Here is a 23,736-nt window from a genome sequence, read left to right as displayed (position 1 = left end):
CCCTCTCCTCTCCTCTACCTCTCCTTCTCCTCTCCTCTCCTTCTCTCCTCTCTTCTCTACTCTTCTCTCCTCTCCTCCCCTCTCCTCTCCTCTCCTCTCCCCTCCCCTCCTCTCCTCTCTTCTCTTCTCTCCTTCTCTTCTCTTCTCTTCTCTTCTTCTTCTCTTCTCTTCTCTTCTCTTCTCTCTCTCCTCTCCTCTCCTCTCCTCTCCTCTCCTCTCCTCTCCCCTCCCCTCCCCTCCCCTCCCCTCCCCTCCCCTCCCCTCCCCTCTCCCCTCCTCTCCCCTCTCCCCTCCTCTCCTCTCCTCTCCTCTCCCCTCCCCTCCCCTCCCCTCCCCCCTCCCCTCCCCTCCCCTCTCTCCTCTCCTCTCCTCTCCCCTCCCCTCCCCTCCCCTCCCTCCCCTCCCTCCCCTCCCCTCCCCTCCCCTCCCTCCTCTCCTCTCCTCTCCTCTCCTCTCCTCTCCTCTCCCCTCCCCTCCCCTCCCCTCCCCTCCCTCCCCTCCCCTCCCCTCCCCTCCCTCCTCTCCTCTCCTCTCCTCTCCTCTCCTCTCCTCTCCCCTCCCCTCCCCTCCCCTCCCCTCCTTCTCTCCTCTCCTCTCCTCTCCTCCTCCCTCTCCCCTCCCCTCCCTCCCCTCCCCTCCCCTCCCCTCCCCTCCCCTCTCCCTCTCCTCTCCTCTCCTCTCCTCTCCTCTCCTCTCCTCTCCTCTCCTCTCCCCTCCCCCTCCCCTCCCCTCCCCTCCCCTCCCCTCCCCTCCCCTCCCCTCCCCTCCCCTCCCCTCCTCTCCTCTCCTCTCCTCTCCTCTCCTCTCCGGGAACTACACTAACCTTTTCCACTGGTGGCACTTGCGCTACTAACTTTTTCAGTTACTGGCGCAAAACATGATTTGGTCGCACAAATTATTTAAAGTAAGCCGCTCTGGATAATAATGAACAATAATGAAACTATTACATACAGATGTGCTTTTTATTTTACTTGCCATCTTTTAAACCACATGCCTTCTTGTTTTCTTTAACATTGGTTGGGAATGGGATAGATTTTCTGCTAAATGGATTTCAACAAGCTATGGGCACAGATGGGCAGACTCCTGAACTCTTAAGTAGTGATGCACCGATGTGAAAATTGTGGTCGATACCGATAATAATAACCGGTATTAATATTGCTGTTATGGCATAAAACAGTAAAAAAAAAAAAAATAACAGGAACATTGTGTACAATTAAGATAGGCTACTTAATTTATTATTCCAATTAGGGTTGGGCGATATGGCAAAAATATCGTTTCACGATTTTATCACGATTATTTTTTATGTTGGTTTTACTATTTTGTGACTGAGCATTACAGCCAAACTAATGTCCATATTTTAAAAACAAAGCCTTAGGTAACAAAACATATATTAAAAAATGGCAGACAGGGGCAAAGATAAAAATATTTGTCATTATTTTCTTTGTTATTAAATATTAAGATCAAAGATACACATTACACATACACAACTTAATATACAAATTAAATAAACAGTGTTTTATGTTTTCAGCTTCAGTAGGTGTATTTAACAGTAGCATTGAAGAAAGTAATTAAATTAACAAATATGAAAATAAAACAAAATAGACTTCACTGTATAAATTATACGTTGATACTTATTTTATTAACGTTAAATAGTTCTCCTAAAAATTCTAATTGTCATAATTTACTCTCTCAAGATGTTTTAAACTCGAATAAGTTTCTTTCTTCTGTTGAAAATAAAAGATATTCGGAAGAATGTGGGTAACCAAACAGTTGATGTACTCCTGTGACTTTTCTCCTATGGAAGTCAATGGGGACCAGCTACTGGATAGCCACATTCTTCAAAATATTAATATTAGAAAAATATTAGAAGGAAATTAATACAGGTTTGGAACAACATTAGAGTGCGTTAATGATGAGATATTTTTTTATTTTTGGGTGAACTATCCCTTTAAGGACAAGCGGCAGCGTGTTTACTATTGCTACTGTCTCTTTAAGAGTTGCGCGCAAAGCGTCTAATATACACTATATGGGGAGGCTGCAGACTTGGAGCCGGTAGATCTACGCCCCACGGCAGTTTTACGCCCCAGCAGTTTTACGCCCCTGCTGTTCCAGATGCGTCCAGTAGGGGGTTATACTGCGAAATAACACCATTAAATCGACGCTCAAAACTTACACATTAATAACCGTCCCGTTCATAGACTTTGCCCAATTTTGTGTTTTTTTGTTAATTTAAATAAACGTTACAGTGTAGATCTGCACTATGGATTAAAATATCTGTAGATATTTAGTTGGCTTCACTCAGCCTACAGATGACTGTTTGTTTTATTCAGCCTACAGAAGACTATTTTTGTAAATTAAAAAATTAATAATGCACAAAGGTGGATCAGATGACAAGTAATGATATATGACCTACTGTAGAATATTTATATATGACCTGCTGTAGAATAGTTTGTTGAAAATTGAATATAGAATATTCACTGTATGTTTTTATATACAGGAGACTGAGTGAAATATGTTGTTGTGAATTTATATAAAGTTACATTTAGATATTAACCATATTTAGCCCATTAGACATACAGCACCGTGTCATATGGATCCTCGATTAAATATCTGCTGTACTATACTATTGGTCATCATACAGCTACAAAACAGTGTCCTACATAGCATTTTATGAAGACAAACACAATTTAACCCTTTTCTAAAATTCCGAGGGCCATTTAGAAGAAAGAGACAATATTGTTGTTCACAAATACATTCTTTATCAACACCATTTATGAATTATGATGACTCCTGTAGATGACTCTCCTATGGCTTGCCACTCTTCTTTAACTTTTTTTCTATCCTCCTGTCAAAGTGCTTCTGCTCACTGATAAAAAACATTTAAATATTGAAAAAAATGTTAAAAGGACATCCATGGTGATTCTTCTTTGGTAAATTCATGCAATTGATTATGAATTGCCTTGCTGCTTCCTAAGTTATTAATTCATTATTTCCTTCATTAGTGAAATTCTAAATACACCTCTGCAATTCATCAATTCAGGACACATTTACAAAATAAAGTCTAATAGAAATGTATTGAAACCATGCTTAACAGTTTATGACAACTCAACCATTTTGCATTTAATGACTTATGCAAGGAACTAATGCCTATGTTTTGAGAAGTATGACAATTCAACAGAGAAATAGTATAATAGGCCTATATTTTGATCAACATGACATAAAGAGTTGATAATGTAGGAAACAGCAGACAGTTGTACATTATCAGTTCTTGCATGAATGTACCGAAGCATTTGCAATTTGTATAAAGTATAAAAGAATGAGAAATTGCTTTTATGTGCACCAGTGACAACTTAAGATGATGTGATTTCAGTTGTGATCTGAGAAATGCACCAAAGCAACTGAGATTAACTATAAGACTTATTGGAGACCCTGCAGAATCACTGTAGACCCCCTATAAGAGTCACAGACCACATGAAAGAAAGTGTTACGAGAACACAAACTGCCTTTTTAATTTGAGTTTCATATCTGTGTATTTCATAATAAGAAAAATAAACATTAAGAAAATGTAAAAAGGACATCCATGGTGAATTTGATCTTGTCACAGTGTGTGTGGGTGTGCTGCCCAGAATTTATGTCAGGTCAGTGTGGATTGCATCAATTTGCTCCTGATCTTCAAAGTACAACGGCACAGGCACTTGTTGGTGGAACACTTTTGGAAAAAGTGTCAAGACGCTTTTCTTTTGGCCACTGATGATGGACTGTGCAGAGAAAATTGAAAATGACATTAAAAACATGTCCATGTATGTCTCTGTAAGTTATTTAATTACTAGATAAGCTATTGGTTTGGAATGCAGTTAAAAAAAGAGATGGGTGTTTACAGTTTATACAAGTTTAGAGAGAAAGAGGGAGATTTTCATTTCCTTAAGTAGCTAAAGCAAACACACATGCAATGCAAGTTAAAGAGAACTTGGTAAAGACAGAGTATGATATATCCTGCATTAAGTGCACACAGCCTACATTTTAGTCCAGATCAGTAAGCTATTTTAAGAAAAAATTATATTTAGACATAAATTAGATAGTTAGATCATCTAATTTTCAATAAGAAACTCAAACCAGAAAGGAGTAAACAGAGTCTTACCAGAAGAGGCCATCTCACGCAAGATAAAGACAGGCAACAAAAGAAAATTCAAAAGAAAGTTAATTTTGAAAGTGAGTAGAGAAGACTAGGGGCAGCTAAACTTATTACACGTGGTTACTTAGCTAAGTTTAAGCCAGACAGAACATCAACCTGACTGTCCAGAACTTTTTGTCTCGAGAAATAAATTATAGGCCATCCATTGATATATAGAAATTAATTGATATCTACCTAGCTCTATCAAGCTAATCGTTTATAAATAATAAATGTTGCATCATTGCATTTTTTTATTTTACTTTTTTTTTGCTAAACAACAATAACTTTAGCAGATTATTTAATATACCTCAATTCGTGTCGCTGTACAGCCTCCCCCTACTGGACGCTTCTGGAACAGTAGGGGCGTAAAACTGCTGGGGCGTAAAACTGCTGGGGCGTAGATCTACCGGCTCCAGGTCTGCAGCCTCCCCCTACTCAATATACACGCATTTGACAAGCAGATTTACTCATTTTTCTCAAGTTTTCTTTCACTTTAGACATAACCGACTTTGTTTATGTAAACCTTGTGTGTATTTAACAGTATAAGCACAATACGACTCGAAAGATAACTTAGTCCAGTATCCAGGCGCTGGTAGACAGGCTTTTAGTGCATGTGAGCTTCACATGTACGCGCTGAGGAACGCACACGTTAGAACACGTTAAAATATAAAACGTTAAATACTAAATGTAAACTATAGCCCGTCAATTTTCATTTTACAATTATCTTCTCTATCTGTGTGCGCGCGTCCGTGTTTGTGTGTGAGAGAGAGAGAGAGAGAGAGAGAGAGAGAGCCGCTCGCGCAGCACCATAGACGTGCAGCACTGATACAGGCTACGTTTTAATCTAAGTAACTTAACAGTCGTGGGGCTGAAGTTTTGAATGCGCAGAGCACGTTATAAAACGTAGGCCTATTCTTAAAATACACATTTCTGTTTTAATAAATGCTCATAGTAAATCATAGCATATTGCCTAAAACAGGTACAAAAATAATCAGTGATACATTTGCGACCCATTCAAAATTAGGGTCGCAATGGCATTTCAAAAGGTCGCATATGCGACCATTTTGGTCGCAGTGTAGTTCCCTGCCTCTCCTCTCCTCTCCTCTCCTGTCCTCTTCTCTTCTCATGACGAGGGCGGGGCAACCTGTCACTCACATGAGATCAGCCAATAGCAAACCACAACCATCCAATCAATTCCCCACGGACACAATCAAAGTTTTTTGCAAAATTTTTTATCCATCCAACTTACATCACGACTTTAAATAAGTGTGGAAATGCCGAAAAATATTTGTTGCAGAATGCTGTGCACATTACGAGTTAACAGTGGATCGACAGATTTATAAAGAGGTCTGTTTTCAGAAACGTGCGTCCTGGTTAGGGTTGGGAATTAAAAATCGTTTCCAATTCTGGAATCGAATGCTTGAGGTCAGGAATCGGATTCTTGTTATACAATTTTAATTTTGATTCCTCTTATCGATAAGAATCGGAATCGATAAGCAGAATCGGAATCGTTAAAATGAAAAAGATACCCAACGCTAGTCCTGGTGCATGTTGCCAGAAAAGAAAAGATTTCGAAATGACCACCAAGTGTGAACAAGAAAAGGCTTTTCTTTTTTTATATTCATCATGACTTGCAAAGTGTAAGATTACATTGTTTCCATGGGCCTCACTGTGCAACAGAGGATGATAGACTTTGTTTCAAGCGTTCTATAACCGTACATATTATGATCGTTCTCTTATGTCTACAGGACTCTTGGAACATCGACTTACTTGATTCAGCCCAAGGCAGCAACAGCAGAACAGCATTGCTCTGCATGTCAACATCGCGGTAAGATGCATCACTCTTTTTCAACATATCAATGTACATATATGGCTGTCGAATTTCATCCATGTGTTCTGAATTCACATGTAGATTTTCATTAACGTGAAATTCAATTCACACAGCTACTTTCATAAAGCTCACTGCTCCAATATGAATAACTGAGCACATCTGTATTCGTGTCTGTAATGCTGTTGTTTGTCAGAATCCTCTCAGAACACAGCGAGACCCGTGACGAGTCCAGCAGGAGTGTGTTCTGGGCCCGTGTGGCTCCTGTGCTCGTGTCCGATGATCTGCTCTTCAGGGTCTCTGTGCCGTGGGTCTCTGTGGAGCTGCCGATCAGATGGAGACGTAAGCGTTGCAGAGGACACACTCAAGCACCGGAATACTGTAGTACCAACTCGTCTGTAAAACATGTTCTTTTGGACTGCCCAAACTCTAGTGTTATGAGACAGCGCTTTTTATCAGGACAAACTTTTAAGGATTTATTTATGGATCCAGAATTGTACAGTTACAAGCTCAAGTACATTTAAAGAATCTTTTATAGAATTGGACTCATGTACCATTTCTGTATAAGTTTGTTTTCATTATGTTGTACTTATGATATTATGTTGTTATGTTTAATATGCATCTGCCATGTCATAGCCGGTGATGCTGATATGGCAATAAACTCAAATACTACTACTACCACTACAACAGATGACACGCTCAGTTTTACATTAGGCTGGAGCTTTTCGGACAGTTTGGCAAACTTTATTTTCATTGTTTCATCAGTAAGCAGCACAGCCCGGGAACTGATGGAGGCGGTTCTGGAGACTCTGGATCATGAAGCTGCTGTCAGTGGACAATACCTGATGAAACTCTGTGACTCTGAGGAGTTTCTCAGAAGGTGATTTAAGTAGTGGATCTGATGTTCTTGTTGTTGCTGAATGGAAATGCTATCTCTGCTGTTGTTTAAGTGCATTAGATATTGTTGCCTCTTCCAGTGATGAAATCTTGGGATCTCACGAACGCATCCAGACGTATCATAAGTTTGCTTCCGATGTTCCCGTGAGGATGATGCTCTGGGACACCGTTGACAAAACCCTGACGCGAGATGTATGATATTTAATTACAGTGGCTCAAAACAATTACTCATTTGAAGAAGCTCATATTGTTATGAGATTGCATGTTTCTGTAGGAGGAAGACGACAGGCAGACGTTTCATTTTAATCAAGTCCTCGCTTCTGCTTGTGCATTCAACACAATAAGGTTTGTGTACATCTGCACTATGAAAGCATAAAGCTGACAAAATTCCATTTGAAATGTAATTTGTCTATGTACGGTATTCCTGTATTTTAATGTACATTTCCCTTACCTCTGCTTGGTGCATTTTATTTTTAAATTGAAACATCACTTTATGTATGTCATGATTTGCAAAATTAAAGTTGATTATGTTGTTAGCTGTGACGTGAATATGTTAATGCAGTCACTGCATTTTCTTACCAACATTGAATTTATTTCATAGTATTAATGAACGCGCAATTTCTAAATAATTTTTCTGTCCTTGATGGATTCGCATCAATTCTATTTGAAATTTTGCACATGAAGGCATTTAAATGAATTTTACATTTACATTAAAACCAGAACTGGAACTACATTTTAGAATGTGAACTTTGCTTTGCTCCAAATGTTGCATATATGCGTATGGGAAATGTACAGAAATACATTGCCACCATTTCAATTTCCTGATACATATTGAATATCATTTGTTCTCTTAGGTCGTGTCTGCAGGAGAAACTAAATATCTACAGCAAGGAAGTAAACGAGCTCATGAGAAGCCAGGTTTGTGTTTCACTGAACTCCACATGACTGAAATGCTTAGAAATTCTGTACATATTTAGAGTTTATTCTGAATGATCTGAGTGGCTTCATCAGTTGATGGATGGACTGAGTTTTGTCAAGATGATGGTGTGTAATTATGAAACTGCTGCAAAGCATCTCTACAGGACAAATTATTGTTTTCATTTTTAAGTGAACTATTCCGTTCCTGACAGCAGCGCTCAGAGACATGACTGAATGTAATGAATGAGTGTGTGTGTGTGTGTCAGTGTGGCGTGTGTGTGAGTGCGGTCGTGGACAGCGTCGGCGGTGTGTGTGAGCAGATGTGTGGCGTCACTACAGCAGATCTAGAGGAGGCCGTCGGGCGGCTCAAGCGCTTCGCTCCTCTGGCACGGGTACGGGCATCTTACTCTCTCCGCATGTGGGTCACTGAAGGAATTTCATTTCCCAGGAATTATTATTAATTATAATGTTCTTTTCCCTAGACTCCAGTGGAAATGAGTGACTGTGAAACTGGTGAGTATTAAATAAAGTAATGTTTTGAAACATGCTGTTTGATCTATAGGGGACGAGTGGTTTGTCTGTGATTTGAGTGTCTTCGTAAGCGTAAAGTCTGCATGTTTCAGCTGTAGTCACGCTCCATCAAGCTCTGCTGAAGCTGCTCCACATTTTCTTCACAAACTTTGATTTGGACTTCAGAGGACCGGATGTTCCCGATCCGCCAGCATCCACCGTCCGGCTCAACACACACATGCTTCAGCTCGACCTGACCGGCTTCTACAGGCTCCTGCCCGACTGGGTCCACGGGTACGACTAGCGTTTAATACCAGTGCAGAACACACACACACACCAGTGCAGAACACACACACAAACCAGTGCAGAACACACACACCAGTGCAGAACACACACACACACCAGTGCAGAACACACACACACACCAGTGCAGAACACACACACACACCAGTGCAGAACACACACACCAGTGCAGAACACACACAACACACACACCAGTGCAGAACACACACACGAGTGCAGAACACACACAGGAAACTTGAGTATTGGTAACTCCGTTTTACAAGTTAAACTTAGTTCAGTCAAATTAAAGATTTAAGTACATGAACTCAAACCAAACATTTGGTATCACTTTATTTTACAGTCTTGTTCCCCGTGTACAGACTATAATCACAATAACTGGGTAGTAACTAGATGCAAACCCTGAACCCACCGCTAAAGGTGCTTGCACACTGAGTCTGAAATGTTCGTGTTCGTTCTTCGGTGGCTCTGAATCGTCAAAACACCTCTCAAAATGCTTGCTACGGATTCGAAAAACTCAGAAAATCGAACCTGATCCGAATTTTTCTATGATAGATGAAAGTTTCGGAGGCAGTGTGTAAACGTGATTGACAAAACGTGAGGTCGTATTTATTTTTTAACGTGCTAAAATTTCGGACGAGAATTTCGGACTCAGTGTGCAAGGACCGTAACCCCTGTGGTTGCCTTATATTTTCCAGTACGTTCTTAGTAAGTGCTCGTACTGTAAAATAAAGTGCAACCAAACTGTTTTCTTTACAAGTCTACTTGTTCACATTACTAGAAAAATATGTGGAAACGGATTACATACATGCATGAACTAATGTAACTAGCTTATAAACACCACTGCATTGGCAGCTCGCAGGAGTCGATGATGACAGGAGGTTCCTTTATGGGTGAACAGTCTCTTTAAGACACAGAGAACATTGATGAATGAATGAAAGAATGAATGAGATGTGGTGTGTGTTTCAGCTACGATCACTTCAGCGTGAGCTGCGCGCTCACACACTGCGGCAGGAATCTGGCGGAACCGGTTCTGTGTGAGAACATCAGCACGTCACTGCAGCTGCACTGCAAGATCCACTGCAACCGCCTGTAAGAAACCGGGCGCTTTCTTTATCAAGTTTATCAAAGGCCTCTTGAACTATATCTATTTTGGTTTGTGTATGCCATTATTGGTATTAGGTTCAAAAGGGAAAAGAACCTATTCTGCTTTTATCAACATTCAAGCAGGAAAACCTGCTCTAGTAGAGCCTGAAAACAACATCAAGACTCTGAAGGTGATGATACACAGGGCAACTTTTTGAGCAATGTTGCTGGGCAATCTTGCCAATCGATTGTTGCATGGGCACTTTCCCATTGAAAATGGGCAATAAATGAAGAGTTCAGATGCAAAAGCCTCTAAGTGCCATCTGAAATTTTCTTCTAGAATGATCATTTTTATCAAGCTTGTATATTTAAGTTCAGTAATTTCACTTAAATGACAATTCATAGGTAATTTTCATTGCCATTTAAGTGAATTTACTGAACTTAAATATACGAGCTTGATAAAAATGATCATTCTAGAAGAAAATTTCAGATGGCACTTAGAGGCTTTTGCATCTGAACTCTTCAAATATATATCTGGATAATTTAGATTGTTCATGGGCCCTGTGTCTCATCTGGCTGCTCGTTGACGGCAACATTGCCCAGCAGCATTGCCCAAAAAGTTGCCCTGTGTATCATCACCTTAAGAAAGAGCATAACAGGTCCGGATTAATACAACGGCAGAAAGAGTTTTATTTAACGTCTACCTTCACTAAATGATGCGCTCTGGGCATTTACATACTGGAAAATTCTTATTATGCTCAAAATGGTGAGCAAGTTAAGGGTAAGATTATTCATTAGGATAAATAAAACATTAGGATACGTGTTCTATGATTCAGTTATCTAGTGAACTCCCTGCTGTGAAACATGGGATTGAGTGACTGAAAAATCAAAATATGTTTTTTAGCCTGATGTGTATGTGTTTCAGATTGGTGTTTCCTGTTCCAGTTAGAGAGCTGCCATATGAATCAATGTTGACTTTTCATCTATTGGGCTCAAAACAGTCCAAAAGCCCTGAGCTTCTCTGCTGGGCGGCCCTTCCTCTCTTCAACAACAAGTATGCCATTAAACGCTCTTTCATAAAGCACTGATTTCTCTTAGTTGTCTTCTATCTGTCTGCTGTTTCTCAGATGCTCTACACACACATGTGCACGAATGCAAACATATTCTTGCTGACTCGAACAGTTTTCCAGTGCTTGTCACGGAAACAACCGATGAAATTGTTTGGTAACAAGAAGGATTTTAGATTTAGATTTTGTAAATTATAACAAAGATGAAAGATGCTCGATAATTAAACGATTTCAAGTCAAACATATTGTCGTCAAAAATATAACATATAAAAAATAACACAGCAATATTATAAGCAATATACTTACCAAAGTATCAAAAAAAATAAATTGTCAACAATTATCTGTTCCACCAGGACTTTTGTGAGGTTTTTTTTTGCTTCCCAAAATGACTGAATATGCTGCTGTTCTTAAACAGTTGTTGTATGTTTTGTGTTGTTTTGCAGTAAAAGCCCACTAGTCATTTGTGTCAGTGACAGTAAGAGTATGTTTAGCTGTCAATACTTTTATACATAATTACGGAATTTGTGGTTCTGGACCGCCATGCACAAGGCAATGGTGACACCAGCATAGAAATATTCATAATTCTGCTTTGCTTTGTTTCATATTCAGTTATATCAGTGTCTGTTGTTTAATATTGTTTTTTTCCCCCTTCAACTTATAATAGTAGTATCAGTGGATGTATTCAATCGACATATTTAAAGTGCATATCCAGTAATGGAGCACAGAAGAAGATATTTGAAGAATGTGGGAAACCAAACAACATCGCACCCCATCAATTTTTTGTTATATGGACAAAAACACTGTCTGAGACATTTCTCAAAATATCTTCTTTTTCTTTTAGTCTTCAGACAGTCAGTTATTTCCCAACTCTGGCAGTGCCACACACCACACACTCTTGCACTGTGATATGATGCAACAGTCTGTGCTCACATCCATAGAGTGTGTTAAGTATATTAATCTGCAGTGGATGTGTTTCGAGCCGTGTTTCTGTGAGCTGTTGTGACTAATGTTGTGTGTTGCAGGACTCTGGTTCATGGCACGGTTCTGCTCAGCATGTCCACACAGGTGCCGCCCAGGTGTCCTCCATCCGCAGCACTGACCCACGGCCATCGGCAGCCCACAGGGGTCATTCTACAGGTCAGCTCGTCCGTACCGTACACACACGTGCTCTGGAAACATCAGTACCGTACACACACGTGTGCTCTGAAAACATCAGTACCGTACTCACACAAATGCTCTGGAAACATCCGTACCGTACACACACACACGTGCTCTGGAAACATCAGTACCGTACGCACACACGTGCTCTGGAGACATCAGTATCGTACACACACACACCTGCTCTCTGGAGACGTCAGTACCGTACACACACAGGTGCTCTGTAGACGTCAGTACCGTACACACACACGTGCTCTGGAGACGTCAGTACCGTACACACACACAGTGCTCTGGAGACATCAGTACCGTACAGACACACACGTGCTATGGAAACATCAGTACCGTACACACACACGTGGTCTGGAGACATCAGTACTGGGCTGTCCTTAAAGGTGCTGAACTTACACACAGCCTTTAGGGAAGACTACTGAATCTAATCATCTAAAGACAATAAGGCAATTACCCCCAACTGAGATAATGGTACCCCCCAAATTGTATAAACAACACATGGTCACGAGAACTAAGACTAGGTAAACATTCACACACAGTTCAACTCTTAGTTGGAAGATCAAAGACTAACAAAACCCCTGACTATTACAATGTTTAGACAGCTGACTTACAGCTGACTTCTAATCAGTAAATTGATGCCATCATGTTCACCCTGAATGCCCAATACAGTGTAGTTCACCTTAGTTTTTCATGTGATGTTATGTAAGGAAGTAGGATCAGCAGATCTTAAACATATTCTTAAATTTGTAATCCTTCAGTACACACACACGTGCTCTGGAGACATCAGTACCGTACACACACACACACATGGTCTGGAGATATCAGTACCGTACACACACACGTGCTCTGGAGACATCAGTACCATACACACACACACACACATACGTGCTCTGGAGACATCAGTACCGCACACACACACACGTACTCCGGAAACATCTGTACAGTACACACACATGTGCTCTGGAGACATCAGTACCGTACACACACACACACATGCTCCGGAAACATCAGTACTGTTCACACACATGTGCTCTGGAGACATCAGTACCGTACACACACACACGTCCTCCGGAAACATCAGTACTGTTCACACACATGTGCTCTGGAAACATCAGTACCGTACACACACACGTGCTCTGGAGACATCAGTACCGTACACACACACGTGCTCTGGAAACATCAGTACCGTACACACACATGTGATCCGGAAACATCAGTACCGTACACACACATGTGCTCTGGAGACATCAGTACCGTACACACACGTGCTCTGGAGATATCAGTACCGTACACATACACGTGCTCTGGAGATATCAGTACCGCACACACACACGTGCTCTGGAGACATCAGTACCATACACACACACACACATACGTGCTCTGGAGACATCAGTACCGCACACACACACACACGTACTCCGGAAACATCTGTACAGTACACACACATGTGCTCTGGAGACATCAGTACCGTACACACACACACACATGCTCCGGAAACATCAGTACTGTTCACACACATGTGCTCTGGAGACATCAGTACCGTACACACACACACGTCCTCCGGAAACATCAGTACTGTTCACACACATGTGCTCTGGAAACATCAGTACCGTACACACACACACATGCTCTGGAAACATCAGTACCGTACACACACACACATGCTCTGGAAACATCAGTACCGTACACACACACGCGTGCTCTGGAGACATCAGTACCGTACACACACACATGCTCCGGAAACATCTGTACAGTACACACAAATGTGATCCGGAAACATCAGCACCGTACACACACGTGATCCAGAAACATCAGTACCGTATACACATACGTGTTCTGGAGACATCACTACTGCACACACACACACACACACACGTATTCCGGAAACATCAGTACCGTACACACACGTGCTCTAGAAACATCAGTACCGTACACACACACACATGTGCTCTGGAAACATCAGTACCGTACACACACACACGTGCTCTGGAAACATCAGTACCGTACACACACACACGTGCTCTGGAGACATCAGTACCGTACACACACACACATGCTCCGGAAACATCAGTACTGTTCACACACATGTGCTCTGGAGACATCAGTACCGTACACACACACACGTGCTCCGGAAACATCAGTACTGTTCACACACATGTGCTCTGGAAACATCAGTACCGTACACACACACGTGCTCTGGAGACATCAGTACCGTACACACACACGTGCTCTGGAAACATCTGTACCGTACACACATATTTGATCGGGAAACATCAGTACCGTACACACACATGTGATCCGGAAACATCAGTACCGTACGCACACACACACATGCTCTGGAAACATCAGTACCGTACACACACACGCGTGCTCTGGAGACATCAGTACCGTACACACACACATGCTCCGGAAACATCTGTACAGTAGACACAAATGTGATCCGGAAACATCAGCACCGTACACACACGTGATCCAGAAACATAAGTACCGTATACACATACGTGCTCTGGAGACATCACTACTGCACACACACGTACTCCGGAAACATCAGTACCGTACACACACACACGTGCTCTAGAAACATCAGTACCGTACACACACACGTGCTCTGGAAACATCAGTACCGTACACACACACACATGCTCTGGAAACATCACTACCGTACACACACACACACGTGCTCTGGAGACATCAGTACCGTACACACACACATGCTCCGGAAACATCAGTACTGTTCACACACATGTGCTCTGGAGACATCAGTACCGTACACACACACACGTGCTCCGGAAACATCAGTACTGTTCACACACATGTGCTCTGGAAACATCAGTACCGTACACACACACGTGCTCTGGAGACATCAGTACCGTGCACACACACGTGCTCTGGAAACATCTGTACCGTACACACAAATGTGATCTGGAAACATCAGTACCGTACACACACATGTGCTCTGGAGACATCAGTACCGTACACACACACACACGTGCTCCGGAAACATCAGTACTGTTCACACACACGTGCTCTCTGGAGACATCAGTACCATACACACACACACACACACACATACGTGCTCTGGAAACATCAGTACCATACACACACACACACACACACACACATGCTCTGGAAACATCAGTACCATACACACACACACACGTGCTCTAGAAACATCAGTACCGTACACACACACGTGCTCTGGAGACATCAGTACCATACACACACACACACACGTGCTCTGGAAACATCAGTACCGTACACACACACACACACACACACACACGCACACACGCACACATGCTCTGGAAACATCAGTACAGTACACACACACACCTGCTCTGGAAACATCAGTACAGTACACACACACACGTGCTCTGGAGACATCAGTACCGTAAACACACACGTGCTCTGGAAACATCAGTACAGTACACACACACGTGCTCTGGAAACCTCAGTACAGTACACACACACACGTGCTCTGGAGACATCAGTACCGTACACACACACACACACACACACACACACATGCTCTGGAAACATCAGTACAGTACACACACACGTGTTTTGGAGACATCAGTACCGTACACACACACACACACACACATGCTCTGGAAACATCAGTACAGTACACACAAACGTGCTCTGGAAACATCAGTACTGTACACACACACACACACACACACACACACACACACACACACAAACACACACGTGCTCTGGAAACATCAGTACCGTACACACACACACGTGCTCTGGAAACATCAGTACCGTACACACACACACACACACACGTGCTCCAGAAACATCAGTACTGTTCACACACATGTGCTCTGGAGACATCAGTACCATACACACACACACGTGCTCTGGAGACATCAGTACTGTACACACACATGTGCTCTGGAAACATCAGTACCGTACACACATACGTGTTCTGGAAACCTCAGTACCGTACACACACACACATGCTCCGGAAACATCAGTACCGTACACACACGTGCTCTGGAAACATCAGTACCGTACACACACACACACACACACACACACACACACACACACGTGCTCCAGAAACATCAGTACTGTTCACACACATGTGCTCTGGAGACATCAGTACCATGTACACACACGTGCTCTGGAGACATCAGTACTGTACACACTCATGTGCTCTGGAAACATCAGTACCGTACACACATACGTGTTCTGGAAACATCAGTACCTTACACACACGTGCTCCGGAAACATCAGTACCGTACACACACGTGCTCTGGAAACATCGGTACTGTACACACACATACATACTGTATCAGCATCACATTTACAGGGATATAAGAAGTCTACACACCCCTGTAAAACATCTGGCTTTTGTGATGTAAAAACTGAAACGATAAATCATTTCAGACCTTTTGTACGTTTAATGTAAACATCACAAGCTATGCAGTGACACTGAAAACCAAAGTGACATGTTAAAATAACCTAACTGCATAAGTGTGCACCCCCTGTTATAATTGGCTGTGTTGATAATGAACTAATCCTCAAGATGATGTGAAATACACACCTGTCTCTCTTCACCTGAAGTGATTACACATTAATCTCAGCTATTCTTTTTCTGACAAATTATTTTGCTTTTACTTGTGCATTTATTTCAAGATAACGTGTCACTTTGGTTTTCAGTGTCACTGCATAGCTTGTGATGTTTACATTTCAGTTTTTACATCACAAAAGCCAGCTGTTTTACAGGGGTGTTTTCTTCCGGAGTGAACATGTGTATATGTAACATATTCAACCACATTTCTTCCTCTTGAGATGTTTTTGAGATTCATTCCAGAGTATAATTATATATGTTGTTATGGCTTAAGTTTATAAATGAAATCTCCTTCATGTGTGTTTGTGTGTGAAGCTTGGTTTCCCAGACTCTGAGCAGTGGCGATACGAGCGAGCGTCCGCACGGCCCGGGTCAGTCCTCGGGTCTCCTGCGTGTGAACCTGCGTGTGAACCTGCGTGTGAACCTGCGTGTGAACCTGCATGTGAAGAGCTGCAGAAAAGAATAGCAGACGTGTCTCAGAAACACTGCCTGTCGCTGTCAGTATAAGTTAACCCTCTCCTGAACCTGTGGGTAATGTGGACACTGATGTGGACACTGATGTCACTTCCTCTGTTGATCGCCCGCAGGTTGACTGAGAACGAGAAGCTGTTCCTGTGGAGCAGACGGCAGGTGTGCAGCTCGAGGAACTCACTCCTACACCTGGTGTTGGGCAGCGCTCCTCAGTGGAGACCGCAGGACCAGTCTGAGATCTACAGGATCCTGCAGCGCTGGGGCATCAGCTGTGAGGAGGCTCTGTTCCTCCTGAGCCACGAGTACGTGCTGTTTCTGTTTTCTGTCACAGCTTCAATAGACAAGGGTTAGGGTATTTTTTCTGAAAGGATTAGTTCACCCAAAAATGAAAATTAGCCTATGATTTACTCACCCTCAAGCAATCCTTGGTGTATATGACATTGTGTGTATGACAAGTGTATCTATCCATCATAAAAGTGCATCTATCTATCCATCATAAAAATTCATCTATCCATGATAAAACTGCATCTATCTTTGATAAAAGTGCATCTATCCATGATAAAAGTGCATCTATCCATGATAAAAGTGCATCTGTCCATCATAAAAGTGCATCTATCCATGATAAAAGTGCATCTATCCATCATAAAAGTGCATCTATCCATCATAAAAGTGCATCTATCTATCCATCATAAAAATTCATCTATCCATGATAAAACTGCATCTATCTTTGATAAAAGTGCATCTATCCATGATAAAAGTGCATCTATCCATGATAAAAGTGCATCTATCCATGATAAAAGTGCATCTAAGTAGTTAGTAGTTAGTATATAGGATATGTGTCAGCATATCCTCCGCATTCCAGAGCATTGTGGACCCCTTTGGAAAAGTGAGAAGAAAAATACTGTTTTTCCTGAATGCCTCACCAGCCAGAGTACACTTTATAAGTGTATACATTAAAATGGTTATCTTGCTAATTTAACTAAAGTTGAAAAAAATTATCTTCTTTAAAAGTATATAAAATAAAAAATCTACTGAAATTTCAGTTTTAGATAAAAATAAAATTAATCTAAGTCTGCTGACTGAAGATTTCATGAAGCACCAGCCAAATGGTATGTGTGTGTGTATCTGTACGTGTGTGTGTGACAGGTTCCGGTAAATTAGCGTGCCGCCATCTTTCTGAATTTATTTCAAAGCATAATCGTAAAAGTTTAAATATGATCTTTTAAAAGACTGTTTAAATCTTTAAAGTTTGAATACATACACATCTTCTTTTTATCTTTTAGAAGATTACTGTAATGATTTTGTTTAACGGTGACCTAAATTATAATTGTTATTAAACAATGTCTGTTCAAAAACTTTAGATGGTTGAAAAACTGTACTTAGGCGTCTTAAATCTCATTTATGTGAAAAGATTCAATCAGCATTTTTTGTCCATGCGGGGTTTAAATTTTTATGGCGGGGGCTTTCCATATCCATAGTGATTTTTGTACCGTAACTGCATATTCAATCCCGTAGGCCTACACCTAAACACAACCATCACAGAAAACTACATTTGTACATTTTCAAAAATGAAATAAGTAAATAAATAATTTAATAAAATGTAAACAAAGTTTTAGCTAAATAAATATATAAATAAAAAACTTGCATTTCCAGAGAGATGAATGAACTGAAGCTTCAGGATATAGGCATATGGATATATGACAATGTCACAGTAAATCTAGTCTGCGTTCCAGAGTACATCCAGAGTTTATACTAAATTCATTTAAAAACATAACCTTAAAAGTTTAAATTAGATATTTTAATCTTTAAAGTTTTATTAAAATCATATCCTCTATTTATCTTCTTAGAAGACTTATGTATTATTTTTACTAAACATCGTCTGTTCAAAAACGTTAGATTGTTTAGATATTTCAAACAGCATTTTTGTCCATACAACATGTTTGTCACAATGTTTTGTTGTTGTGTTGTTTTTAAGAAATCCGAGGACTCCACGTTGCTCTTATTTAGACTAAGTTGTATCATTTGAAAAATCACTACACAATTTCAGAGACGCGATGTGTGATAAGTAAAGTTGGTCTTGAGCGAATATTTAATTTTACTCGTCTTAATTCAAAGCATGATCTTACTGGTAGCTATGATCTATTGCACGTATAAGATCATTTTTACTTGTATCTCCCGAACTATCCTTAATCAGTGCGAAAACATTTCTGATAATATACTATCGGTTATCTACTCAAAATATATGTAGAGGTTTAAATCCGGTGTTTAAAATCTGTCTGGTGGCTGCATGAACAGACTTTGGGTAGAGCTATAGCAGGAAGCATGCCCTTTGACCTTTTTTTATACACTTATAGGCCTAAAGAACGGAATGTTTATGTAATATGATTTTTTATTCTTTTGTCTAAAACTGAATTAAATAGAGATTAAATAGGTTTCAGTAGATTTTTAGTAAGATATTATTGTATATTATTTGTGTGTAATATAAAGCATGATTAGGGCAACTCTCTTTTTCTCACTTTCACTGTTACCTCAGGAATGTGGAGGGGATCATTTCAGAGAACGTGCGCACAAACACAAACAAACACACACACACACACACACACACACACACACACACACACACACACACACACACACACACACACACACACACACACACACACACACACACACACACACACACACACACACACACACACACACACACACACACACACACACGCAAGGTCAATATGGCAAACCATAACAACATATGCCGGAAGGATACCGGAAGGTCAACCTGTCAAAACACATGATCGAAGGGATAGGTAGGGTCAATAGGTCAATCCATAACAATATTGGCCGGAAGGGCGACCGGAAGCCATCAATCAAATTTTGACATTTGCCGTCTGGTAAGAACTACTCATCTATCATCATAAAATGCATCTATCCATGATAAAAGTGCGTCTATCCATCATAAAAGTGCATCTATACATGATAAAAGTGCATCTATCCATGATAAAAGTGCATCTGTCCATCATAAAAGTGCATCTATCATCATAAAAGTGCATCTGTCCATCAAAAAAGTGCATCTATCATCATAAAAGTGCATCTATCCATCATAGAAGTGCATCTATCCATCATAAAAGTGCATCTATCCATCATAAAAGTGCATCTATCCATCATATAAGTGCATCTATCCATCATAAAAGTGCATCTATCCATCATAAAAGTGCATCTATCCATCATAAAAGTGCATCTATCATCATATAAGTGCATCTGTCCATCATAAAAGTGCATCTATCCATCATAAAAGTGCATCTGTCCATCATATAAGTGCATCTGTCCATCATAAAATGCATCTGTCCATCATAAAAGTGCATCTATCCATCATAAAAGTGCATCTATCCATCATAAAAGTGCATCTATCCATCATAAAAGTGCATCTATCCATCATAAAAGTGCATCTATCCATCATATAAGTGCATCTGTCCATCATAAAAGTGCATCTATCCATCATAAAAGTGCATCTATCCATGATAAAAGTGCATCTATCATCATAAGAAGCACAGCTGCGTTGTATACTGGGTTTACCAGGGTAACTGCTATATTTCTGCTGTCCACCTTACATCTAAACAATTAGGATAAAATCATATCAGACCTTTTGCACCTTTTATGTAAAAATCAAAACCTGTGCAATGCCAATAAAAACCAAAGTGACACGTTATCTTGGAATAACTGCGTAAGTGCGGCTCTTATAGTAGCAGCATCTAGAGAATATCTTACAAGAACAGCTGAGATTAATATAATATAATATATATAATATATGAAATGTATGAAATATATCATATTTTAAATAAATATGAATATAATTATCATTTTGACTAAAATGATAATTATGGCTAAAATATGAGGTTTGTCATTTTATAAAATTATATTTTTGGTTTTGTTTTCATCAAAATCTGTATTATTTGAACTGTAAAGCTGTGTTTCTGACATGGAGTGACTGGTTTTTCAGATCCTGTTGTGTGATTTATCTATACAGTGGAGTGTGTGTAGTTGCTGCTCATCAGGTCACACACACAGACAGAGATTCAGCTTTACTGTGTTCCTGCTTCTGACGGGTTTAGTGTGAGTGTGATGTGATGATCTTTCAGGTTTCATGACCAGTTTGTGCGTTCAGTGGCTGTGCAGCGTTTCCAGCAGATGTGTGACAGTCAACTGGAGGAGTTTCTGCCACAACTGGTGCAGGTGAGACACACAAACACACACACACCTGTAAACACACACATCTGAGACACACACACACACACACACACACACACACACACACACACACACACACACACACACACACACACACACACCTGTAAACACACACATCTGAGACACACACACACACACACACACACACACACACACACACACACACACACACACACACACACACCTGTAAACACACACATCTGAGACACACACACACACACACACACACACACACACACACACACACACACACACACACACACCTGTAAACACACACATTTGAGACACACACACACACACACACACACACACACACACACACACACACACACACACACACACACACACCTGTAAACACACATCTGAGATGTGCACATACACACACACGCCTGTAAACACACATCTGAGACGCGCACACACGCCTGTTAACACACATCTGAGACGCACACACACACACACCTGTAAACACACATCTGAGACGCGCACACACACACACACCTGTTAACACACATCTGAGACGCACACACACACACACACACACCTGTAAACACACATCTGAGACGTGCACACACACGCCTGTAAACACACATCTGAGACGCGCACACAGACACACGCCTGTAAACACACATCTGAGACGCACACACACACACCTGTAAACACACATCTGAGACGCGCACACACGCCTGTTAACACACATCTGAGACGCACACACACACACACCTGTAAACACACATCTGAGACGCACACACACGCCTGTAAACACACATCTGAGACGCGCACACACACGCCTGTAAACACACATCTGAGACGCGCACACACGCCTGTTAACACACATCTGAGATGCACACACACACACACACACACACACACACACACACACCTGTAAACACACATCTGAGACGCACACACACGCCTGTAAACACACATCTGAGACGCACACACACGCCTGTAAACACACATCTGAGACGCGCACACACACACGCCTGTAAACACACATCTGAGACGCGCGCACACACACACGCCTGTAAACACACATCTGAGACGCGCGCACACACACACGCCTAAAAAACACACATCTGAGACGCGCGCACACACACACGCCTGTAAACACACATCTGAGACGCACACACGCCTGTAAACACACATCTGAGACGCGCGCACACACACACACGCCTGTAAACACACATCTGAGACGCGCACACACACACGCCTGTAAACACACATCTGAGACGCGCGCACACACACACACACACACACACACACACACACACACACACACACACGCCTGTAAACACACATCTGAGACGCAATGTTACGATCAGCCACACTGACCACAACATACAATTACCGCAAAGTCAGTTGAACTCGTTGGTCTAGGGGGTTAATTGAACAAATGAGTAAATTACAAACAAAAACAGAAGATGGGAGACTAAATACAACAGAATAAAAACAATACAGGAAGATCAATCACAGGCGTGGTAGCCGGAACACAAGTCTCCCTTCTGCACGGAGTGCCTGGGATTTTAAAGGGTGTCTCTCCGCCCATTCGTTACAGATCACACCTGCACACAATAACGAATCAAAACTGATCAGAGCCGCCAAACATTAGAGAAGGAAACAGAGCCACCACAGGTAGTGGAGGGACGTAACACGCGCACACACACACGCCTGTAAACACACATCTGAGACGCGCGCACACACACACGCCTGTAAACACACATCTGAGACGCGCACACACACACCTGTAAACACAGATCTGAGACGCGCACACACACACACACACCTGTAAACACACATCTGAGACGCGCACACACACACACACACCTGTAAACACACATCTGAGACGCGCACACACACACACACACACCTGTAAACACACATCTGAGACGCACACACACGCCTGTAAACACACATCTGAGACGCGCGCACACACACACGCCTGTAAACACACATCTGAGACGCGCGCACACACACACGCCTGTAAACACACATCTGAGACGCGCACACACACACGCCTGTAAACACACATCTGAGACGCGTACACACACACGCCTGTAAACACAGATCTGAGACGCGCACACACACACCTGTAAACACAGATCTGAGACGCGCACACACACACCTGTAAACACAGATCTGAGACGCGCACACACACACGCCTGTAAACACACATCTGAGACGCGCACACACACACACCTGTAAACATACATCTGAGACGCGCACACACACACGCCTGTAAACACACATCTGAGACGCGCACACACACACACCTGTAAACATACATCTGAGACGCGCACACACACACACCTGTAAACACACATCTGAGACGCGCACACACACACACCTGTAAACATACATCTGAGACGCGCACACACACACGCCTGTAAACACACATCTGAGACGCGCACACACACACACCTGTAAACATACATCTGAGACGCGCACACACACACACCTGTAAACACAGATCTGAGACGCGCGCACACACACGCCT

General features: G+C 41.7%; 1 protein-coding gene across 4 annotated transcripts in view; it reads left to right on the top strand.

The window, feature by feature from the left end:
* pik3c2g (phosphatidylinositol-4-phosphate 3-kinase catalytic subunit type 2 gamma) overlaps positions 1-23,736 on the top strand; it is a 140,797-nt gene that overhangs the window by 4,756 nt on the left and 112,305 nt on the right. For all 4 annotated transcript variants that reach the window (XM_081372298.1, XM_081372300.1, XM_081372299.1 and 1 more), the window contains 15 exons: positions 5,920-5,999; positions 6,196-6,341; positions 6,765-6,879; positions 6,977-7,088; positions 7,171-7,241; positions 7,751-7,814; positions 8,081-8,206; positions 8,297-8,327; positions 8,438-8,618; positions 9,594-9,716; positions 10,636-10,764; positions 11,800-11,914; positions 16,842-17,023; positions 17,114-17,299; positions 21,134-21,227. In XM_081372298.1, coding sequence (XP_081228424.1) covers positions 5,920-5,999; positions 6,196-6,341; positions 6,765-6,879; positions 6,977-7,088; positions 7,171-7,241; positions 7,751-7,814; positions 8,081-8,206; positions 8,297-8,327; positions 8,438-8,618; positions 9,594-9,716; positions 10,636-10,764; positions 11,800-11,914; positions 16,842-17,023; positions 17,114-17,299; positions 21,134-21,227 — 1,755 coding nt within the window. The remainder of the gene's footprint in view (positions 1-5,919; positions 6,000-6,195; positions 6,342-6,764; positions 6,880-6,976; positions 7,089-7,170; positions 7,242-7,750; positions 7,815-8,080; positions 8,207-8,296; positions 8,328-8,437; positions 8,619-9,593; positions 9,717-10,635; positions 10,765-11,799; positions 11,915-16,841; positions 17,024-17,113; positions 17,300-21,133; positions 21,228-23,736) is intronic.

The sequence above is a fragment of the Scardinius erythrophthalmus genome (assembly GCF_964197995.2).
Source record: "Scardinius erythrophthalmus genome assembly, chromosome: 8".
In the NCBI taxonomy this organism is placed as follows: domain Eukaryota; kingdom Metazoa; phylum Chordata; class Actinopteri; order Cypriniformes; family Leuciscidae; genus Scardinius; species Scardinius erythrophthalmus.
This window is presented reverse-complemented; position numbering and strand designations above follow the sequence as displayed.